General features: G+C 42.6%; 1 protein-coding gene and 1 pseudogene across 2 annotated transcripts in view; one reads left to right on the forward strand and one right to left on the reverse strand.

Annotated features, from left to right (window-relative positions):
- The window catches only part of DAPP1 (dual adaptor of phosphotyrosine and 3-phosphoinositides 1), a 50,991-nt gene that overhangs the window by 23,318 nt on the left and 5,653 nt on the right, over positions 1 to 22,020 (reverse strand). For both annotated transcript variants that reach the window (XM_088021097.1, XM_028093908.2), the window contains exons 2-3: positions 5,917 to 6,039; positions 2,166 to 2,299 (exon numbers count right to left, since the gene is read on the reverse strand). In XM_088021097.1, the coding sequence (XP_087877223.1) occupies positions 2,166 to 2,299; positions 5,917 to 6,039 (257 nt within the window). The remainder of the gene's footprint in view (positions 1 to 2,165; positions 2,300 to 5,916; positions 6,040 to 22,020) is intronic.
- LOC114201318 (U2 small nuclear ribonucleoprotein auxiliary factor 35 kDa subunit-related protein 2 pseudogene) lies at positions 10,445 to 11,835 on the forward strand (annotated as a pseudogene).

Genomic DNA, 22,020 nt, shown 5'->3' on the forward strand with positions numbered 1-22,020 from the left:
ACAGCAAAGTTTAGCTTTGGATAAAACTACCATAGGAGTCAAGATTATACTTTTTTTTTTTTTTTACAATCCCTAATGGATTAATGGTAAATCTTCTTTAGTTAGATTAATGTATTTACAGGGAAACTGAACGTATTTACAGGAAATTTCATTGTCCTGAATTCAACGTCAAGGAGCCTTTACTTTGGCAAAGTCTTAGGTGATCCTCTTGCTTGGAGAGTGGACCTGTGCCAGAAAGGTTCAACCAGAAACCACGACATTCACTTTGGTCTTAAAATTTTTTGAAACGTTTTGATAGACAGATTGTGCACCTTTTCCCTAACTTGGAGAAACTTCAGGAAGAAACACAGAGAATGATCCAAGGGGTTAAAAACAAAAGCAGAGTCTAGGAGGAGAGTTTAAAAGGAGGAAGCTGACATTGCTTGGAGGAAGAAAGCAGGCTGCAAGATAACATTTATCATGGCTTTGAGGCTACACAGAGTTCCCTCTCAGAGTTATCCAGCCACTCATCCGTTCATTCACCCAAAGTGTCATGCACCGTCTCAGGACCTGGGGGATGTGGAGAAGGACACCAATAGAAGCAGATAAAACGAAGTCTTTAGCTTCAAAAATCTCTTCTCAATTTCTAGTGACTGAGAAGTGAGTAAAATTGAGTGTAGGGTTGGAAACAAGTAGGAAGTAAGTCTGCAGTGAAGGGATTTGAGAAACTGAAAAGCTTGCCAATGCCAAAGGAGCGATGGAAATTAAATAATACATTCCCACCTGCCATGTGTTTATGAGAACCACTGCTGGTTAAATGGTGAAGTTACTTTCACAGCCGACTGGAAGAATTTCCAACAGAAAAAAAAAAAATTAGAGCTTCAATTTTGTAGTCTGCAGTCTTCTATTATAGGCCTTGTGCAGTCAGTATAAAGCAAGGCAACTATTTTGTGGTTTCCACTGTGCTTTTCATCTACACTTGATACTGTATGATTCATATCAGGGTCTATCCAGGCCACAGAGACAGCAGAGAAGGAAAAACCAGTGGTGGCATCTCTCCCCACAGTGAAGTTAACAAAGAGCCCACTGACCATGTTTACCAAGAAAACAAGTATGTACAAATTCACGGTAAAGCAGTGGTGCTGCTAAGTCGAGTTCCTCTTCTGCCACAAGTTCTGGAATTGCCCAACTTTTGATTAACTGAGAGTTATCATCACTTAGGTCACATAAAATTGTGATTCTGTACCACAAATATAGGGCTGATCTGCTTACTTTATTGAACTGGTACAGAAAATCAAGTTAGATAATTCAAATACCAAGCTAGTGTGTTTTTTGGGGGTTTTTTTGAACTTGAATATTCTAGTTTGACTTTAACCACTCAAACAGGGAAATTCAAAATTTTCCCTCTGTCTTTAAGTCCAGTGTAAAAACTTACAAAAAACATGACAACAGAAACAGAATCTTATGGTAAAATAAAGGCCTCGCTCAAGAGAGCAATTTCTAGTCAATATTTGCAATATTCAGTGATCTTTGTGGAAATTTAAATAAGAATTTTATTTTTAAAATGCTCAAAATTATGTTATGGGTTTCCCCAATATGCAAACTGCCCATACCTGAAATTATGAGGAATCAAAAAGTTGTTCTAACCTTTCTTCTTTCTTTGTTGATTATTGTTATAAAATGAGTAGACTATTTTTAAAAAATTGGTACTTTCAATCAGTCCATTAAATAACACATTCTAAGAAAACTATCTACTTTGTACAAAGCACACTGTTTTCTCCTAATGATAATACTGATATATATATATCAGTATTCATATCTATGGATATTATAGGGAATGCCCTATGTATTTTGGATATCAACCCCTTATCAGATAAATGGTTTGCAAATATTTCCTCCCCTTCGGTAGGTTTCCTTTTCGCTGTATACATAAATGGAATATTATTCGGCCTATATCCATATATATATATGGATATATGTATCTGTATACATATATCCATATATATAATTTATTAATGTAGCATATGGCACGATAATTGGAAAAAATTGTTTCTAAACATATATCATTATGTATCATAAGCACATAATTCCACAGAAGTGACAGCTACTTAATGAAATCCTCCCTGTCCCTCCTCCAACCTGAAACAATGTCTCCTAGGTGAAGTATCTATCTGTTCATTGCTTACCTGTCTCACTTCCAATCAAAGGCTGATTTGCAAAATGCTTGACAAAATCCTTCAAAGATGAGAATTCATTAAAGCCAAATTTAAATGAATATCCGGTATATTCAACATGAAAGTGTTTGACAGAGTCTTTGGCTCTGAAAGGGAAAAAGAAATACTTAAGGTTATTTAACAAATGAATATCTTTTTTTGAAGAAGGGGATATATATACTAGCATCCCCATTAAACCCTTCTAAAAACTGAGAATTACGACACCATTATTGAAACCACTGGCATTTTTAAAGCCCTAGTTTTTTGGTGGGTTTTTTTTTTTTTTTTTTTTTTGGCAGAGCTCTTCTCAACTTTTCACTGTAATGGAAGACCAGAGACAATTCTCCCTGTGCACTCTCTGACTTACCAAGAGGGTCCTTGAAGGGTAACCCCCTTCAAGGACACGTGTTTAAGACCCGCAGAGAATAGGGACGATAGAAATGGCAGGTCGCACCCTCCCCAACTTCTTTGTGGCTCTTCTCTCTCTCAATCTTACTTGTTTGGGAGCCAGTATGAATTCTGCTTCTGTCACTTAATTAGTTGTGTGAGACCCGCCCTTTTCTTGCCATGCCGGTTCCACTGCCTACTGAATAAAATACTCAATTTCCTACAATGTCATTTTCCACCTCACTTTTGGAATGAGGCAGAGCATTAAATAAATTATAAATTATAAGTACATACAGTCATATATAAATTATATATATTACTTATATACATATACATACATAGATATATATTATTGGACTCCCACTCGTCCTCTCTTCTCTATGAATGGCCTGCTCCAACTTGAGCACACATCAGAAATCAGAATCACCTGGAGGGCTTGCTAAAACCCAGATTTCTAGGCCCTACCCCCTGAATTCCTGATTCAGTACTTCCAAAGTATGGGGCCCGGGAATTTGCACCCTTAACATGTTCTCAGGTGATGCTGCTGGTCTGGGGACCCTGAGAACTGCTGCTCTAATTCAAGTGGACCTACAATTCTAGAAGTTTCTACCGTTGTCCCTCAGCTCTTACAGTTCCCTTCACCTGCAACATCATCCCTTTTGTTTCCAATCAAGCGTCAGTTCAAATACCACCTACTCTGACCATCACTGAATGATACTTCCATCTTGAGTTACCTGCTTTGCTCTCCTCAGCCATCCAAGCACAGATCTTGCTTTCTTTCCCGTGGGTTACTGCACTCTACCTGGTAGAGAGCTACCTGTGCAGCGTCCCAGGGCCCCTGTGAGGCTCTACTTCCTCAGGGCAAAGTCTGAATCTTCTACCACACTCATCAACTTAGTCAGCATAGAGCGGGGGCTCTCTAATACTTACTGTTAAGGAAGTGAACCAACGAATGAGTAAAATCAGCCATTCTTTTGATCCAGGCTATGGTTCCTGTCACCTCTGCTGGTGGACATTTTTTTTTTTCTAACAGCATTTCCAAGTGCTTGTCTTGGAAATTAGTGAGTTATATTTTGCAATTTTGTACAGATGTGATATATATATGCCACCTAATTGTAAGAAGCTTCTGATCTAATTGTTCAGATGAGACATCTACAGGTGAAAAGTTAACATTCTTTGATCCAATACTTCCATGGGTTTGTTTGTGATTTGGGGGAGATCTATGCATTAAAGGATTTGCAGCCTAACCACCTGATGAGATTTTCACCTTTGCTATCTATCAGGGAAAGCACCATTCCTGCTTCTACCCAAGCAGAATTTCATGTCTGATTAATACTTTTCCCTAAATGTTATTTAGAAAAATCTTAAGCAAAACGTAGCAGAGTAACATAAAAAATGTTAATGAATGTGTGCTACCACGTGTGTGTGTTTTCTCAGTGACCCTCTTATTTCCCCCATCACCCTCCCACTGATTTCTCCCACTGCCCTTAGTGTCGGCCTCTACACTTCTGCTCCCAGGAGTGAAGGTGTGGCAGGCAGCCATCTATCATGACCCCGATTCTCAGTCCCTAGACTACATCCACCTTTTCCCATTTATTCAATAAAATGCTAGTGTAGATGCTGCTATGAAGGGATTTTGCAGATAACTCAGGCTCCACATTAGCCGACCTGACAATAGGGAGATTGTCCGGGTGGGCCCGACTTAATCACGTGAGAGTCTTGGTACAAGCAAAGAGTTCTTTCTGGCTGACAGGAGAGGAGATCAGAGAGACACGTTCTCGCTGGTCTAGAAGGAAGCTAACGTCTACGCTGTGGACGGCCTGTGGAGGCCACTTGGCAGGGGGCTGTGGGCGGATTCCAGAAGCTGACCCTGGTCCCTGGCCAATAGCTAGATGGAAAACAGGGAGCTCAGTCCTACAGCCGGGAAATGAATGAAAAGGAGTGAAGCAAAAAAGAGAATGAGGGAAGAGGACTCAGAGTCCCCACTGAACCCCAGCCTCAGCCAGCACCTCAGTTTCGGCCTGGTAGGAGCCTGAGCAGAAAAACTGGAGAGCCCACCTGGGCTTCTGACACACAGAAACTGTGAGATAATCAATGTAGTTGTTTAAAGCCACCAAGTTTGGGGGAATTTGTTAAGTGGCATAGAAAATACGGAAGTCCAGAAGCACAAAGAGAAGATTAAAAACAATAAATTCTTGGGTTTTGAGCTCATAGACTCCTGCCATCAATTATGTAGGGAAATGTTTTGAAGCCAGTTTCTCCCCCTCTCTGACGGAGAGGAGAAGTAAAAAAACAAAACAGAACAAAAACGGTCTCTAAACTGGATGAAAAAGAGGATGCAGAGAGAAAGGAGTGTAGATGTTGCTACTGAGTTAGTGACCAGGCCTAGACCAGGTGGGGCAGAAAAGAATAGGAAAAAAACTCCTTATGCAGGATCAGCGTGACGGGTGCAACACCAGGGGACTCTTTTCAGGGGAATATGGAGGCGCCACCAGAACAACAGCAAAACGGTAATGGTTGGAGGTTAATGAGGTTAACGAGTGGGTGCCTGAGGGCAATTTCATGGGGTCCTCACATCCCTAGTCTAAGCAGAGGGCAACGTCCCATAAACCCAGAAAGACTTGCCACATGCCCGCAGAAGCCAAGGTGACAGATGCTGACTGAGAACCAACGCCTCCCCCTGGTTATCACCTGGCGAGGTCAGCTTTCCTGATCGGGAGGCCAGCCAGGAGGAAGCAGGGGAGGAGAAAGATCCTGGAGGATTGGGCCATCACAGGTTTGGGTTGCACAGGGACTGGATTAATTTCATTAACATTCAGAGGAAGTGGAACTTGGAGAAAGGTCAGGCCATTTATAGGGAAAAAAACTTAAAATCTGCCCTACTGCTTGCTTGAGTTTGCGATTATGAACGCTGCACAGTCACAGATCATTCTGATTTTCCAGGGGAAGCGAGGAATATTAAAAGGGCACTGGGCCAGTTTTCAGGGATTTGGATTCCGGCGCTGTTTCTATCTCGGACTTATGGGGTACAAAGACACTTTAGCACTTTGGGTTTCAGTTTCTCCACCAGGCAAGCGAGACATTAAACAATTCATAAAGTGTCCTTCAGCTCTCACATTTTCTTCCCTGCTGAGAGAAGGAGGAAGAATGTTTCTTACAGTCTGCCATTCAGAGCTTGGAATCCTTAGAGCTGCAGGTATACCAGGAGTCAAGAGAACCTTTTTCTGGCAATGTAAGAATGTTGTTATCTGGCAATGTGAGTGTGATGATAAAGTCAATGGCCAGGTAAGGAAGAGATGGGACGATGCTGAATTCATAGAGTTCGTAAGCAACCTACCTCACAGAGAGAGAATACAGCCCAATCCTTTCATTGCTGTCCCTCAGAAGGTAGCTGCCGTCACATCCGTTTGAGAGGAGAAGAGCTTCGGCTGCATGGCGTGTGAGGTTGCCGTGATACCACCTAGGAAGGAGAGAACCACACTTTCACTCGGGACTCACCGCAGGTGACTATTCCTTCACTTGGTTTTCCTCTCCAAGATGACCTCAGCAATATTCTCCACCATAGGTAGCCCAGAAACCAAACTCTCAGCCCAAACATCAGGACAAGGAACTCTCTGGGCCACGCTGAGAGGAGAGTAGCGAGAATTGGCGAACAGGAGGGTTATGGGTTGAATTGTGTCCTGAAAATCCGTATGTTGAATTTTTCCAGTACCTCAGCATGAGACCTTATTTGGAGATAGGGTTGCTTTCAGCAAGTCATAATGAGGTCATTTAGGGTGGGCCCTAATCCAGTCTTCTTATAAAAAGGGCATATCTGGAGACGGACTTGCCAACAGGGAAAATGCCCTAGGAACATGAAGACGGCCATCTCCAAGTCAAGAAGAAAGGGCTGGAACAGATCCCTCCATTACAACCCTTGGAAGGAACTGATACTTGGCTTTCTGGCTTCAATCCTCCAGAACTTTGAGACAATACCTTTCTGCTGTTGAAACCGCCCATTTTGTGGCACTTTGTCATGGCAGCCCTAGCAAACAGACATACGAGGTTACTGTGTAAACAATTTTTTTTTTCAAAGTCCAAGTCAAAAATAACTGTAAGAATAAGGTTTGGCCAATTTTCTCTCTTTCTTTTGATCTCTTTCTCACACCCTCTTTGCAGTGTTGGAAAACCACTGAGCTACTACACTGGAGGCCACGGTCATGAGTGAGATGAAGTTGAACACAAGGAATTCAGATGTTTTATACTGACATGTAAACCCCATCAGATAGTGTTTCAAACTGACAAATATCTGAGGAGCCAGAGAAGTCCCAAGAAGATTCAAACTGATCTATAGGTTTAGAAAAAAGTTTGTTTTAGAAAAAGTAACACGGATCCAGGGTAGAAGAAACAAAAAAAAACCCAAGTAGTTCAAAAAGAAGACTCAGTAAAGATAAAGCCTTGTTCTCACCCTGAATCCCCAGTCCCCCTGTTTTCTTCCCCAGAGGATACCAAAGTCAACCATTTTCCCATGTTTCCTCCTCAGAGACATCTATGCATCTAAAGGCATTCTAGTACGTCCTACCACCTCCTAATTCTGTGGAAATAAGAGCATTCTAGGCACACTGATCTGCACCTAGCTCCTTTCCCCTAATTACAGATCTTTCACGTCTTTTTAAGGACTCGCCAGAGGCGGTCCAGTGTGCTGGGTTGGGATTGCAGCCCCTGGAGTTGGCTTGCCTGAGTCCTATCCAGGTGACAGACACCTCTACCAGCTGCACAACCTTGGGCAAGTTACATAACCAGGCAGAGCCTCAGCTTTCTCACTTCCAAAACAGGATTCACACTAGCCATATCCCATAGGCCGGTTGTAAGTACTGCACACATTAACACACATGAAATGGCCAAAACAGGCCTGGCAAACAGAAGAACTCAGGACATGGCAGTTGTTACGTAAAACCACTGAGACCCACAAAGCCATAACTTGTGATACACCCTCAGTGGTGTGATTTTCTTGTGGCACAGATACAATTTTTTATTACCTTGAATTTATTTGGGATAACAGGAAGCTAGGTCCTGGGGACAGTTACTGCTGCAAGGGACCCCCAGCTCAGGGCAGCGGAGAAGAAGGGGACACAGGCAACTACACTATGCCAGTGATCAAAGAGCCAATGAAGAGGTATGGATAGTGTATGAGAACTTCAAGGAAGAGGGGCACCTGGGTGGCTCAGTTGTTAAGCATCTGCCTTCGGCTCAGGTCATGATCTCAGGGTCCTGGGATCGAGCCCCGAATCGGGAGCTCGCTTCTCCCTCTGAGCAGGGAGCCCGCTTCTCCCTCTCCCTCTGCAACCCCCCACTTGTGCTCACTCGCTCTCTCTCTCTCAAATAAATAAATAAAATCTTAAAAAAAAAAAAAAGAACGTCAAGGAAGAGCCCTACTCTGAGGGTGAGGGCTCCTGCTCTCATGAACCACCCTGGCGTCTACTGGGACATCCCTCTGACATGAAACTTTAGCCTAATAATAAACAATACACGTAAGACCATCTGTGGAAGGAAGTTTCTACATAGGTCTCCAAGCTATCTGTTTTCTAAAACTGCATTTCCCAATATGTGTTTCTTTAGCACAGTTCCTCTGTGAGGCACAGATGCCCCCATTCTGTATTAGAAATGTATTTGCTGGCTGGAAGCAATGGCAAGGAGAAACATTTTTATAAGAACACCGAATAAGTTGTTTACGTGCCAAGCAACCCCCTTCATTGAACTGAGTCAGACAAGTTCAAATCTTCTCATTACAAAATGCTTTCAAAGGACAATTGGAACCTGAAACTAATACAATGTTGTATGTCAGTTATGCCCAATAAAAAAAAGGACAATTGGAGGAAGTAAAAATGAAGCTACAGGGGTGCCTGGGTGGTTCAGTCATTAAGCGTCTGCCTTTGGCTCAGGTCATGATCCCAGGGTCCTGGGATCCAGCCACGGGTCGGGATCCCTGCTCGGCGGGAAGCCTGCTTCTCCCTCTCCCACTCCCCCTGCTTGTGTTCCCTCTCTCACTGTGTCTGTCAAAGAAATAAAATCTTTTAAAAAAAAAAGGGAAGCTACAAAAAACTTCAGGTTCGGTTACAACCAAAATTCTAATTCTTTTTGATAAGTGAAATCTCCACAAGGTCACAAGTCCTTAAATACATTATGCCAATAATTAATTTTTAGATGAACACTTTGGCATAAGATTCAGTTTGAGACAATAGATCACTTATCTGAAGTGATAAAACTTGATTAACGAAATTCTAAAACATAAAGGGTTTGGACATTTTTTTGGATTTTTTTCAGGGAGACCTGAAGTCTGTGTTGAAAACATGTACAGAATTCTTCTGATCCTGGGCCTGGACCAATCTAAGACAGAGACTGCCAGGCAGCCTCTTATATTTCATGATGTCTCTGGGGCAATGGGATCCTCATTCCCCAAAGTTCTCTTCCACAAACATCTGACCTTCCTCTTTTGGTTGAGCTAAGTATTCCTTTCCTAGAAATTTTGATGAACATATCTTCCGGGAAAGTGACTCTAGATCCAAATAACATTACATGTCCTTTATAGGACTATATCCACTTTTGGTAAGGATCATTCAAGACCACGTCCACAAAGAGCTAAAGGCTGAAAATAGAATAAAGTTGATAGTTTTCTCATAATCAACCTTCTCTACTTTTTATCATTCCAATCTTTATTTATTAAGCTTCAAATCTGTGCCAGACATTACACAAGGCATATACTAGGCAGGTCAAAGGGAATAAAAATGGAAAAGCCCCAGTCTAGTCTCCATTAATCTAGTCGGGAGGGTAAGACAAGTACTTTGTAAACTACGTCCAAGAGAATGGTTCCAGGAAGAAAGATCAAGACTGTTGTTTGAATGAGCCAATATCTGAGTAGGCCCTGAAGGACACATAAGTTATTTGGTAAATTGTGTATTATTTTTTCTGAAATCATATGTAGTAAAAATTAAAATATGTATACATACAGAAGAGAAAGTCAAAGTCTTTCATAAAAGAGGAAATACGAATTATAAATAGTTTCAATACTAATCAGAAATGCAAATTAAGACAACAATGTGATATTTTCTTTACTTGCCAGAGTGGCTAACCTTGAAGAATTAGACAGTATTAAGTATTGAAGAATACAGGGCCATGGGTATTACCATCCACTATTGGTAAGGGTAGAAGGTTGGAGGGTAATCTAGCACATGTGGGCTGAACAGGTGCATGTGACCAGCGATTCCTGTTCTAGAGTCTGCCTGGTGAAACACTCAAAAGTAAGCTGAAGGAAATAGGAACAAAGGTGTTTACTGCAGAGTTGTTGGTGAGAAATATTTGGAGCCATCCTAAATATCTACCATCAACAAAGTGGAGAGCTCATAGAAAAAGATTATGTAAGAAGTTAACTGAAGGTGAAAAGGCATTGAGAGCATTTTGTTGATGAGGGCAAGGAATGAGGGCAAGGGGTCAAGTGCTACCAGCATTTGTGCGGGGTGGGGGGGCAGTGGGGGGGGTGGGGGAGTGGGGGGGGTGGGGGAGTGGGGGGGTGCGGGGTGGGGGGGGTGGGGGGGTGGGGGGGTGGGGGGGTGGGCGGGTGGGGGGGTGGGCGGGTGGGGGGGGGAATGGTGGCAGAGGGTGGGAGGGTGTCCGGAATGCTTAACTTCCAACAAAGAACAATGCAGTCCTGACGACCTGAAAATTGTCCTTATCAGAAGGCAAGTGCACCCCCACTGAAGATGTCTGTGTACCACACACACCAAGGTTGACAGATCCCAAACATGTTATTAAGTTAGAGGAACTAGTGGCAGGTTTGACACCACTTCTTTTTTAAAAATCTTCCCCCTCCAGGGGCGTGGCGGCCCTGGCAAGATGGCGGCGCCTGAGAAGATGATGTTTCCGGAGAAACCGAGCCACAAAAAGTACAGGGCCGCCCTGAAGAAGGCGAAACGAAAGAAACGACGGCAGGAACTGGCTCGACTGAGGGAATCAGGACTCTCACAGAAGGAGGAGGAGGATGCTTTTATTGAAGAACAACACCTAGAAGAAGAGAAGCTAGCTGTTGGAGACAGGCAAAAATTACATGAGGCGTGGTTACTTCGGGAACAGACGGCACAAGAAGAATTCAGAAGAAAGAGGGAAAAGGAAGAGGCAGCTAGAAAACGGCAGGAAGAACAAGAGAGAAAATTAAAGGAAGAATGGGAAGAGCAGCAGAGAAAGGAGAGAGAAGAGGAGGAACAGAAACTACAGGAGAAGAGAGGAAGCTGTGCAGAAGATGCTGGAGCAGGCTGGAAATGAGTTGGAAAATGGTGCCACATGGCAAAACCCAGAGCCACCCATGGACTTAAGGATAATGGAGAAAGATCGAGCCAATTGTCCATTCTACAGTAAAACAGGAGCGTGCAGATTTGGAGATAGGTGTTCACGTAAACACAATTTCCCAACCTCGAGCCCCACACTCCTTATTAAAAGCATGTTCACAACGTTTGGAATGGCGCAGTGCAGAAGGGATGACTATGACCCGGATGCCAGCCTAGCGTACAGTGAAGAGGAAACCTACCAGCAGTTCCTGGACTTCTATGACGACGTGCTTCCCGAGTTCAAGAACGTGGGGAAAGTGATCCAGTTCAAGGTCAGCTGCAACTTGGAACCTCATCTGAGGGGCAATGTGTATGTTCAGTATCAATCGGAAGAAGAATGTCAAGCAGCCCTTTCCCTGTTTAACGGACGATGGTACGCAGGACGGCAGCTCTAGTGCGAATTCTGCCCAGTGACCCGATGGAAAATGGCAATTTGTGGTTTGTTTGAAATACAACAGTGCCCACGAGGAAAACACTGCAACTTCCTGCCTGTGTTCCGAAATCCCAACAATGAGTTTTGGGAAGCCAACAGAGACATCTACCTGTCTCCTGATCGGACTGGCCCCTCCTTCGGTAAGGGCCCGGAGAGGAGAGACATGACGGGCCACCACGAGGAGTACTATGGGAGGCCCAGGAGGAGACGGAGCCCTAGCGCATCGCACTCCTACAAGAGGGACGGGGAAGCAGAGAGGAAAAGGAGAAACAGGCGCCGGGGCCAGAAGTCTCACAAACACATGGCAAAGAGTCCCGAGAGGCACAGTTCACGAAGTAGAGCAAGGAAAAGGGCCCGCAGCCGGGGCTGGGGCAGTGGGAGCCAGAGCTCCTCTAGGTCCAGGAGCCGCGGCAGGAGGAGGTCAGGCAGCAGAGACAGAACTCTTCAGAGACCCAAATGCAAATAAACGTACTTTGTTCTTTAAAAAAAAAAAAAAAAAAAATCTTTCCCCTCCACCCAAACAATACAACACATACACATTTATATATAAAGATATGTAAAAGCATAAAACAGAAGTCTGAAAAAAATACACACCAAACTCAAATCCTGGAAGGAACCAAGATGAAGGGTGTTGTTAAAGGAGACTGTAGCTCCATCAGATTTTCCTAATTTGGCTTGATCTTATATAAAAAACACTAATAAAATAGATTCATCTACCAACTGGGAATCTAAAATTTGAAAAAAAAGAAAACAGTTAATTTCTTCTTTAATCCAACCTCCAGAGATAGCCCTGTTAATGATTTGTTTTATCCTTTCATTCATTCCACTGGTGTTTATTGAACACTGGAACTGACCTAGCACTTGGGGAGAGGGTGAGGGAGGAAGAAGGGCACGGAGAGAGAGAGAAACTTCTCCATTTAAAGCCTGGTGAGATTTGGAGTGACAGTTGTTCAGGGACGGGAATAACAGGAGTGCAGACCTCGGAACAAGGGAATGGTTAAGTGTGTCTAGCATCAGAGCACTGCTTGGTGGTGTGAGTTACTCGGGGTGAGTGCCCGCAAGGAGCCATGGTGAGATGAAGCTGCGAGGTTGGCCGTGTTACAAAGGGCACTGGATATTGACAGGTCCTTGGCTGACGGCTACAGGGATTTTTATGGCTTAATATGCACATCTGACTGCTCATTATGTAGAGTCCTGACTGCATGGAACTGTGTTCCAACTAAGTTCCTATCATTGGAACTGTTTAAAACAATTTTTTTTTGTTATTCTGATTATTAGGGGGGAGAGTCAGATTTTCGAGAGCTTGAAGCTTGTAAAATTTGGAATTCTCTTTAAGAAAATTGATTTAAAATTACAAAAAAATAATTATTTAGAATGAGAAATCACAAAAAAATTACACATTGTGACAAATATCACAAACATCACAAAACCCAGAAAAATAACTTATTTTCATTAACTGTGTCACATACTCTTATACTTTTTTCCTCTGTATTTTTGGTCCGATTATCTTTGACTATTTCTTCATATGACAAAAATTTTGTAATATAGTTTTCTAGAGAGATACTAGAACAATAATTCAGTCTTTCATCTAGACTATTTTTAAAAATTGTTGACAGCATAGGCTTATCGGTAATGAAGTTTTTTAAATTGTTGGCAAATTCTGGGACCTCTATCAAATTTCTCTCAAATATGAGCTCTAAGATTCCAGGGCATTTTACATTTTCATGCATAGGAAGTAATCTTAAATTCTCTGAATGGATGACATTTATTAACTATATGGCTAGGGTCTGTACCAGGGAGGAGCCCTGAAGCTGAAGCCTCATTGGCTTCACAGTAAACTTATTTCTGGTGACTATAAAAAATCATATATGCTTCTAAGCTCTAAAAAACTAAACAATTAAAAATGTTTAGCTTAGGGGTGCCTGGGTGGCTCAGTTGGTTAAACGTCCGCCTCTTGTTTTCAGCTCAGGTCATGATCTCAGGGTCATGAGATCGAGCCCCATGTTGGGCTACGTGCTCAGCAGGGAGTCTGCTTAAGATTCTCTCTCTCTCCCTCTCCCTCTGCGCCTCCTCCTGCTCCCGCATTCACATGCATTCTCTCTTTCTCTCTCAAATAAATAAATAGATCTTTACAAAAATGTTTAGCTTAGTAAATAAAATCCACGTATAATCACCCCCCAATCAGGTTAGTTTATAATTCTTTTTAAAAATTCTTTTGTGCAGTGGGTGAATAAAGCCTCAACCCTAACAAGACTCATATCCAATCTTTGCTACATATTGATAATGATGGGCCCTCACTACTTTATAGGCAAACTCTTTCCATACTGCCATAGTTCATGATGGCCAGAAAACTCTTGCCTACGTTGAATTGCTGTTTCTTGCTGTCTAGCTTTCCACAGATGGTCCCAGAGCTACTTCTTGGTGTTCTATACACGATATTTAAACAAACAGTTAAAGCAGTTAGATTGTATTTTTCTCTTTCCATCAACTTCAACTTCTCTTTTTATGACAGGCTTTCGGTCCCTTTATCACCCAGAGACTTTATCTTCTCTGAATAGCCTCCAAATTTTTAAAACCTCTCTTAAAGGTAAGAGCTGATGTGGAAAACTAAGCCTCAAAGGATCCCCCTTATTCTAGCTGCTAGGTACACAGTAAAGCGACCCAAGATTGCATTAGTTTCTTGACAATTGCATCATGCTGGGGATTCACACTGCACCTACTGTTTGTTGATTAAAACTCCCAAGTCAGTCATTTTCCTCTGCTGTCCTGTCACATCTTCCCCTGCATTAGGAAGCTGATGCTTTTAGAATTAAGTGCAGTAAGAAGCCTTTTTACAACAGGGAAATGCCAACTGAAAAGAAATGCGAATAAGCAGCGAATGTTTATCACAAACGTCTATGTAGCTTGGAGCGTCAGTGAGAGTTCTGTTGAGAAGAGACCATGCCTTTGTCTCTGGTCATTTCCTTAGCTCCTCTTTTGCTCCAACTTCCTACTTGTGAACTATGTGACCCCACACAAATAGCAACTTTAGTTTTCTCAGCAGTCAAGGTGACTAATAACAATGCTACCGTAACAAAACCCTGTTGTTTTCATATATTGGAACACTGTCTTCTTTTACAAACTTTTTTTTTTAGATTTTATTTATTCATTTAAGAGAGACAGAGACAGAGAGAGCACAAGCAGGGGGAGGGGCAGAGGGAAAGGGAGAAGCAGACTCCCTGCTGACTAGGGAACCCCCTTGAGGGCTTGATCCCAGGATCTCAGGATCATGACCCCAGCTGAAGGCAGACACTTAACTGACCGAGCCACCCAGGCGCCCTTTTACAAACTATTTTTATGATTCTTTAACTTTTGCAGAAGAGAACAAGATACAAAATTTGCTAAATATAAAACATATTATAAATAGCAAATCTTATATCTTATGCTAGATAAGATATGCTAGGTATTGTGCTAGGTATGGGAATACTTTGGAATAAGGTTCATCTTCCTGAAACAAAAAATTAAAAAAAATTCTTTTGGTCTCATTTTTTCTGAAGAAGTGAAAAAGAGCAAGAAACTACTATTTATAACATACATTCAAGCAATGTTATATTCTTCTTTTTCCCCAAGGCCCACACATTGCTATAAATAAGTCTCAAGGCTAATGCAGGTAACAGAGCAAAGACTCATCAAGCTTCAAAAGAATATTTGCACTGGGTTTATGAGATTACCAAAACCAGCAGTTGACCTTGAAGGAAACAGTGGTATTATCCCTTCCATTATATAGTAACAAATTAGGAAACACCCACCCACTAAAGAATTTTCATCGTTGCCTCTCAGTTAGGTACAGGAAGCGAGCTCAACCACAGAGAAAGGCAGACCAGCTAGCTCCAGCAGGATGGTCCTCAAGTCAGCCCCTTCTCCCATTCCAGTGCAGTGCCCCTTTGTGCTAGAACCTTCCGGGAAATTGCTCCGGCATATTGGAGTCTTCATAGTTTTTATCCCATTGGGTTTTATTGCCTTAACTTAATCCATTGATATAAATTGATATTTCATTTTGCTCTATCCTTTAAAGGAGAGGCTTTCAAACTTTTTAAATCAGTATAAAATGCATTTTTATTTCTCTCTCTACACACACACACACACACACACACACACACACACACACTCCAGAATATTATAGGAAACAATAACACTACTCTTCCACAGGATACTTACTATTTACTATTTTCTTTTCTCCACTTATTTTTGACAAACATTGATTGTGACCCACTAAACTGACTTTATGGACACTAATGAGATGCACCTGGTGTTTGAAAAACAATGCAACTCAGTGCCTGGCAATCTTGTTAGAAATGTACATTCTCAGGCCCCCTACACCTGTTGAACTGTAATTTGTATTTATCAAGAGTCCCAGACAATTGCTAATGCAGTTTAGAGTTTCAGAAGCACAGAGGTCAAGGACTGTTGGTCCTAAAAACTTTAATTTGTTTCAGTAACTTTGATGGTTTGAGTTCACAGTGTGTCTCATCTAAAGAAGAGTACACTGAGGGTAAAGAAAGTACTAAGTGGCTTTAAAGTACCAATGGGGAGGAAAAGAGAAGGATTTGTAGGCTAACATGGTCAGAAATTTCCCCAATAGCTGCAATGTTAGTAATATGGACAGTAAATGGTGTAGGAGGGGGAGTTTCCAGGGGGCTGGCATGTCAGGGAAAGCTTCGTGGAGGAGGAAGATCATGAATTGGAGCTTCAGGAATAAATATAGGTTTCATTAAGTAGTGAGAGAAAAGGTAATTTCAATGGGAGAAATGGCATAAGCAAAGGCACTGTGGTTAACACATGCATGGCATATATAGGGAACAGAATGCCTAGTTGAAACAGAGGCTTTAAACTGAGGAGTAATGCAAAATAACACTGGAAGAACAAGTGGACACAGGAAGTGATCTTGCAGGTTAAAACATGAGCCACACACCCATTTAGACTATATATTTCTTGGTGAAAAATTTCTTAGTAATCCACATCTACAGATTATTCATGTATTTAATGACTTATTCTTCCCCTTCCTGGCAAAGAGAAGTGACACAGAACCTACATTTGGTCCCATCAGGGTTATAAAGAGAACACAGATTTCAATATAAAGCAAGAACAGAGACTCCTGATTGTGTGACAGTAGCTGAAAGTCCTTGGAGTTAATAGCTAATACAAACCCTCTTTAGAGAATTTTCTCTTTTTTCTTCATTTTCAAAATTATTCTCACTTTTGGGGAGCCTGGGTGGCTCAGTTGGTTAAGCGACTGCCTTCGGCTCAGGCCATGATCCTGGAGTCCCGGGATCGAGTCCTACATCGGGCTCCCTGCTCAGCAGGGAGTCTGCTTCTCACTCTGACCCTCTTCCCTCTCGTGCTCTCTATCTCTCATTCTCTCTCTCTCAAATAAATAAATAAAATCTAAAAAAAAAATTATTCTCACTTTTGAATGACATGGACACACCCTTTCTACCCTCTAGACCAAAGACAGCAAATGCATAACAGATGACTCCATTCCCCTTTTTAAAGGCCATGGATAATATCACTAATTGATCTGTTTTCTTTCTTGCCAAGGCTATATACTTGGCCTCAGAATCCTTCTGAACACAATGGTGATAGAACATAAGATGAAATGATAAGGCAGGCCTACTCCAAGCAATCTTAACTTGGGTTAATCTGTCCTTAGCACTTGAGTCATTCTGCAGGCTTGCTCGGAGGCTGATTTCCTTCACATTCATTTGGTCCTATGGTTGGTGCTAAATACTATGACTTTTTGTGAAAAATAAAGCTCTTGGCCCTCTATGCCATCAGAAATCATGGGTTTAGGGTAAGGAAAAACCTTGTCAGCTCAAGAGCTATCAGTACTGCAATTTATATTATACTAAAGTCACGACAATATCTAAGCTAAGACAGTGTGGTCCACATAAATACATGAAGTCCCCTATTCACAGATGTGAGCTTATTTTTCCATAATCAATGGAAAAATTGACCAGCAATGGACCCTGTCCAAGCGGGAGAACCAAACAGGCCTTGCAAAGTTTTTGAACATTCAAATGAGGCCTAAGAAAGCCATTAAATGTGTTGCTGAGGTTAGGCAGAAGATCAGCTCATCACAGTCCTTCCAATAAGGAGGTTTCTGTCATGGAACCCGCTGGTCTGTGGCTTTTCATATTGCCATTCTGAATGCCCACATTTACATGTGGTAACAGCAGAGCTAAATGGTGAGGCCAGCTGCCCCAGGCATTAAGACACATATCTGAGTGATGACAGAGGCAGGGTTCTGGCTAGCCGGTCAAATGAGGAACTGAGGGTGGGCCCCAAGGTTTGTTGGTTTTTTTTGGGGGGGGGTGGGAGTCAAGGCTCAGCTAAAGGAAAACAGTGCGGAAAGGAACCGCAGAGAATTCTGTGGGAGTTGGAGATCAGGGCAAACCTGTTCTCGAAGGAGTCCGAGGAATGAGGCAAGCAATTCTGAGATGGAAGACACACAGAGACAGAGGCAGAGACTCAGATCTTCAGAGACACAGATGGGCACAAAGAGTCAGAGACACAAAAGGGAAGGACTGTGGACAGAGAGACAAAAGACAGAGCTGCAAAACTCAGAGCCAGTTAGAAAGGCACAGTGGCTCACCCAGATAGCAGAAGCACACAGGGCAGTGGCTTAGGGCACACGAAACAGAGGGACCCAGGGTATGGAGGAGACTGAGGCAGAGAAACCAAAGAGAAAAGGACGCAGACACATAGATACCTGCAGAGCCTGACTCGTAGGTGGGTCGACACACCAGGACAGGCAGACAAGGACTTGCAGAGACCAGAGGGGCCATGCCATGGACTGTGAGGGGGGGAAGGGGGGCAACTTGCATATCATTCCAGCACAGATCCTTCAGTCTGGTCCTCAGGTCAGCCACCATGGGGCAGGAATGGTCTCAAGACTACAAGAGTGTTATTGGTTCCCCAGGGGTTGGGGCTTAGCGACTGTTGGATTTGGACCAGGAGCCAAAGCTCAGAGACACACTGGTAAAACTATTTCAGTTTCAGGACAAGAACTTGCAGAGGCCTGGAATGGCTGGGCAGAGACCCACACCGGAGATTTTCTCAGGAGGGCTTATTCCCGAGTGGAATCAAGCTTGACTCTGCACTTGTTCTCATTACTCTTGTCGTCTGTACTGCATAAAATGCTGCTCCTGGGTCATTTTCCTTGGGCTGTAGTCGCTGCTGGCCAGCTGCCATTTCGGGCGGCTACAGGAGACAGAGAGGGCCACTTTCAGCAAGCTACAGCTAGGGGAAAGAGCCCCAAACTTTGGAGGATGAAAAAAATACAGATAGATCCTTTTATTAGTTATCTCCTCTGGGTTGTGTGGTTCAGATGAGGCCTCTCACCAGTGTTGATTTATCCCACCAGTAAAAACTTTTGGGCATAAGGGGGCAGAGTGAGTCTGAGGATAATAAATGCAAATATGTCATCAGGGTTGGTGTGGTAGAGGGCTGAAGTCAAGGACCTTAAATTCTGGTCTTGCCTTTGACTCAACTTGGGGCACTTCAAACCTTCAGACAGCTGCTCTTTGCCAAGTGATGGGCTGGGGTAGAGCAGACAAAGATGAAGAAGCTACATTCCTGCCCCAAGGAGCTCGCCATGAAAAGGAGTTTACTATACTCAACTTAGAGCAAGTGGACAAACCTCTTCGTGCTTTAGGGTTGACATTTGCAAAATGGTTCTATTATTTGGAGAATCAAACCCAAAACATAGACTCTACTGGTGGTGAGTCAGAACCCTACAAGCAAAACGATGAACCCCAGACAACTCTAGAAATGGATAGTGGTAAAGTAAACAAAGGATGAATTAAAAGACCCTTGTGACATTAAGGTTTCCAAAATTCCTCTGACGTTATTTTGAAAAACCATACAAAAGCAGAACTCCTTATTTGGATGTGAATCACTAACTGTGCTTCGCAAAGTGGAATGACTGGTTTCCACCTCTGTTCCTTTCTTGCTACTCCCAGGTCATCACTCTAGTTTCTTATTCACAGGCTGTAAAGTCCCTGACCAATTAGCTTTTTTGGCTCTGGTCCCGTTGCTACCTATCATGGTCAACTACCAGATTAATCCACCAGATTAATCTAAAAACAAAACATGATGACCATGTAATTCCCCATTCCTATAAGCATTCAATAAGTCCATATTGTCAAATGGAGTTTGACCAAGGCCCAAACTCTTAATCCATGTAAAGCCTTCTGGAATTTGTACCAACCTACATATCTAAACTTTAATAGATGGAAACAGGCTGACCTGGGAAAAAAGATCCAGAACATGCTTTGACACAGACTAAAAAGTATATGAAGGAAAAATCCTACCAGAAAGTAAGAGAAAGTAAGAGAAAATCCTACCAGAAAGTAAGAGAAAAAGTATATACATGGTATGGCCACAATTCAATCTGAGTGCGCGCGCGCGTGCGTGCGTGCGTGCGTGCGTGTGTGTGTGTGTGTATTTACAGAAAAATATTTTTAAAAGACTGGAGACGGGTGCCTGGGTGGCTCAGTTGGTTAAGCGACTGCCTTTGGCTCAGGTCATGATCCTGGGGTCCCAGGATTGAGTCCGGCATTGGGCTCCCTGCTCAGCAGGGAGTCTGCTTCTCCCTCTGACCCTCACCCCTCTCATGCTCTCTCTCTTCTCAAATACATAAATAAAATCTTTAAAAATAAATAAATAAATAAAAGACTGGAGACAAGTTGAACAATATGTCATTCTGGGTGGTTGTACATGGCTGACTTTTTGGGTGCTTTTATTTCCCAAATTTTCAATAATTAATACATATGATTATTATTTTTAACTGTTTACTGTGAATAACTTCAGAAAGTAGAAAAATAGCATAAATAATAGAAAAAGTAATACACATATTTAAATAATACCCATATTTTAGGTAGAATAATTTTCAAACTTTTGCCATATATTCTTTATATATTTTTGCAGGAACATTTTAAAAGTTAATTATAGATATCATGACACTTTAAGTAGTTTAGCATGTGTCTCAAAAAAGTGACATTCCCTTACTTAACCATATTTCTGTCAAAACAAATTAACTTGTTGCTCTTATGTTTTTAAAGTTATAAATTTTTTAAGTTATAAATTTTTTTAAAAGATTTTATTTATTTGAGAGCGTGAGAGCACGGTGGTAGATGGGTGGAAGGCAGAGGAAAAGGGAAAAGCAGACTCCTCGCTGAGTGCAGAGCCTGACGTGGGGCTTGATCCCACGACCCTGAGATCATGACCTGAGCCGAAATCAAAAGTCCAATGCTTAACCAACTGAGCCACCCAGGCACCCCTAAAGTTATCAATATTTTTAAACAAAAAGGTCTGAAAACAGAAAATGGGGGCAGGCTCTAGTGGGCAGGTGGGCAGGGAGAACATATGACTACAGAGACTCTGGAGGTGAGGGAGCAACACGGTTAAAGAGTCCACCAGGTGGGTTGTGCTGCTATTAGACAGGTCCCTTTCAAGGAGAAGGAGTCAGAGCCTGTGGGCTCTGAATAGGAATTTATCCTCTATAGGAGTTGGAAGAAACAAGAAATTAATGCAGGCTTTTTTTTTTTTTTTTTAAAGGCTAAGCCTATGGCTATGACACTAGAAACTAGAAGAGGAAAGGCAGGTGGACGTTTCTCAGACAATGAGGCTGTCAGTGGAGACTCTGAGAGGTAGAGCCCAGAACCAACCACTGGGTCCCTGGGATGAGAGGCTCTGAGTCATATGGGCTTCTTAGATTTTCTGAATACTCCTGTGTTTTGCCACTTTCCCTTTACTCATGCCATTTTCTCTTTAGCAAATGTCATCTTTTCTGACATCAACTGACAAAAACCTATCAGTTCCAAAGCCATATTGTCCACAACCAGTGATCTCCTTCTTTGCTGCCCTATGCTGTGTGCTTTGTCTAGACATACTCATGGCCCTCAGCCCCTCCACCCTGCATTCTAACTACACGTGTGTGTGTGCATTCTCTGTCCTCTGTGCCATAAACTCTTTGAGGGGACAGCCATTTCTTCTTCATTTCAGTGTCCCCACACTGCCTTGTCATCATTCAACAGCTGGATCTGTGAATGGATGGAAGAATGAATGAATGAAACAAAGTGACCCCATTCTATGTGGAGAACATTTGTGGACAGATTTCCACATGTAAGTAGAAGGAAGTCACCATCACCCACAGAGGAACAGAAAACACAACAACCGAAGAGGAAATTCATTTGAGTCAAGGAGAGACTGAACTTCACACCAGTTACATACTCTCACACAGCCACAGGAGAATCACCTTCCATTTTTAGAATCCAAGATTATGGAGTTGTGCAAAGAAGAGGAACAAGCTTGGGGCGCCTGGGCGGCTCAGATGGTTAAGCGTCTGCCTCGGCTCAGGTCATGATCGAAGGGTCCTGGGATCGAACCCCACATCGGGCTCCTGGCTCAGCAGGGAGCCTGCTTCTCCCTCTCCCTCTGCCTCTCTCTCTGCTCATGCTCTCTCTCTCTGTATCTCTGTGTCTCAAATGAATTAAAAAAAAAAAGAAGACGAACAAGCTTTATCGCTCTACTTGGTATCACAGCTCTGTAAACAGATGCCTTTAAAACGTTGACTTTAGGGGCACCTGGGTGGCTCAGTTTTTTGAGCCTC

This window comes from Eumetopias jubatus, unplaced genomic scaffold, assembly GCF_037043125.1.
Source record: "Eumetopias jubatus isolate StellerSeaLion01/CBP00866 unplaced genomic scaffold, mEumJub1_p1.0 scaffold_2, whole genome shotgun sequence".
Classification (NCBI taxonomy): domain Eukaryota; kingdom Metazoa; phylum Chordata; class Mammalia; order Carnivora; family Otariidae; genus Eumetopias; species Eumetopias jubatus.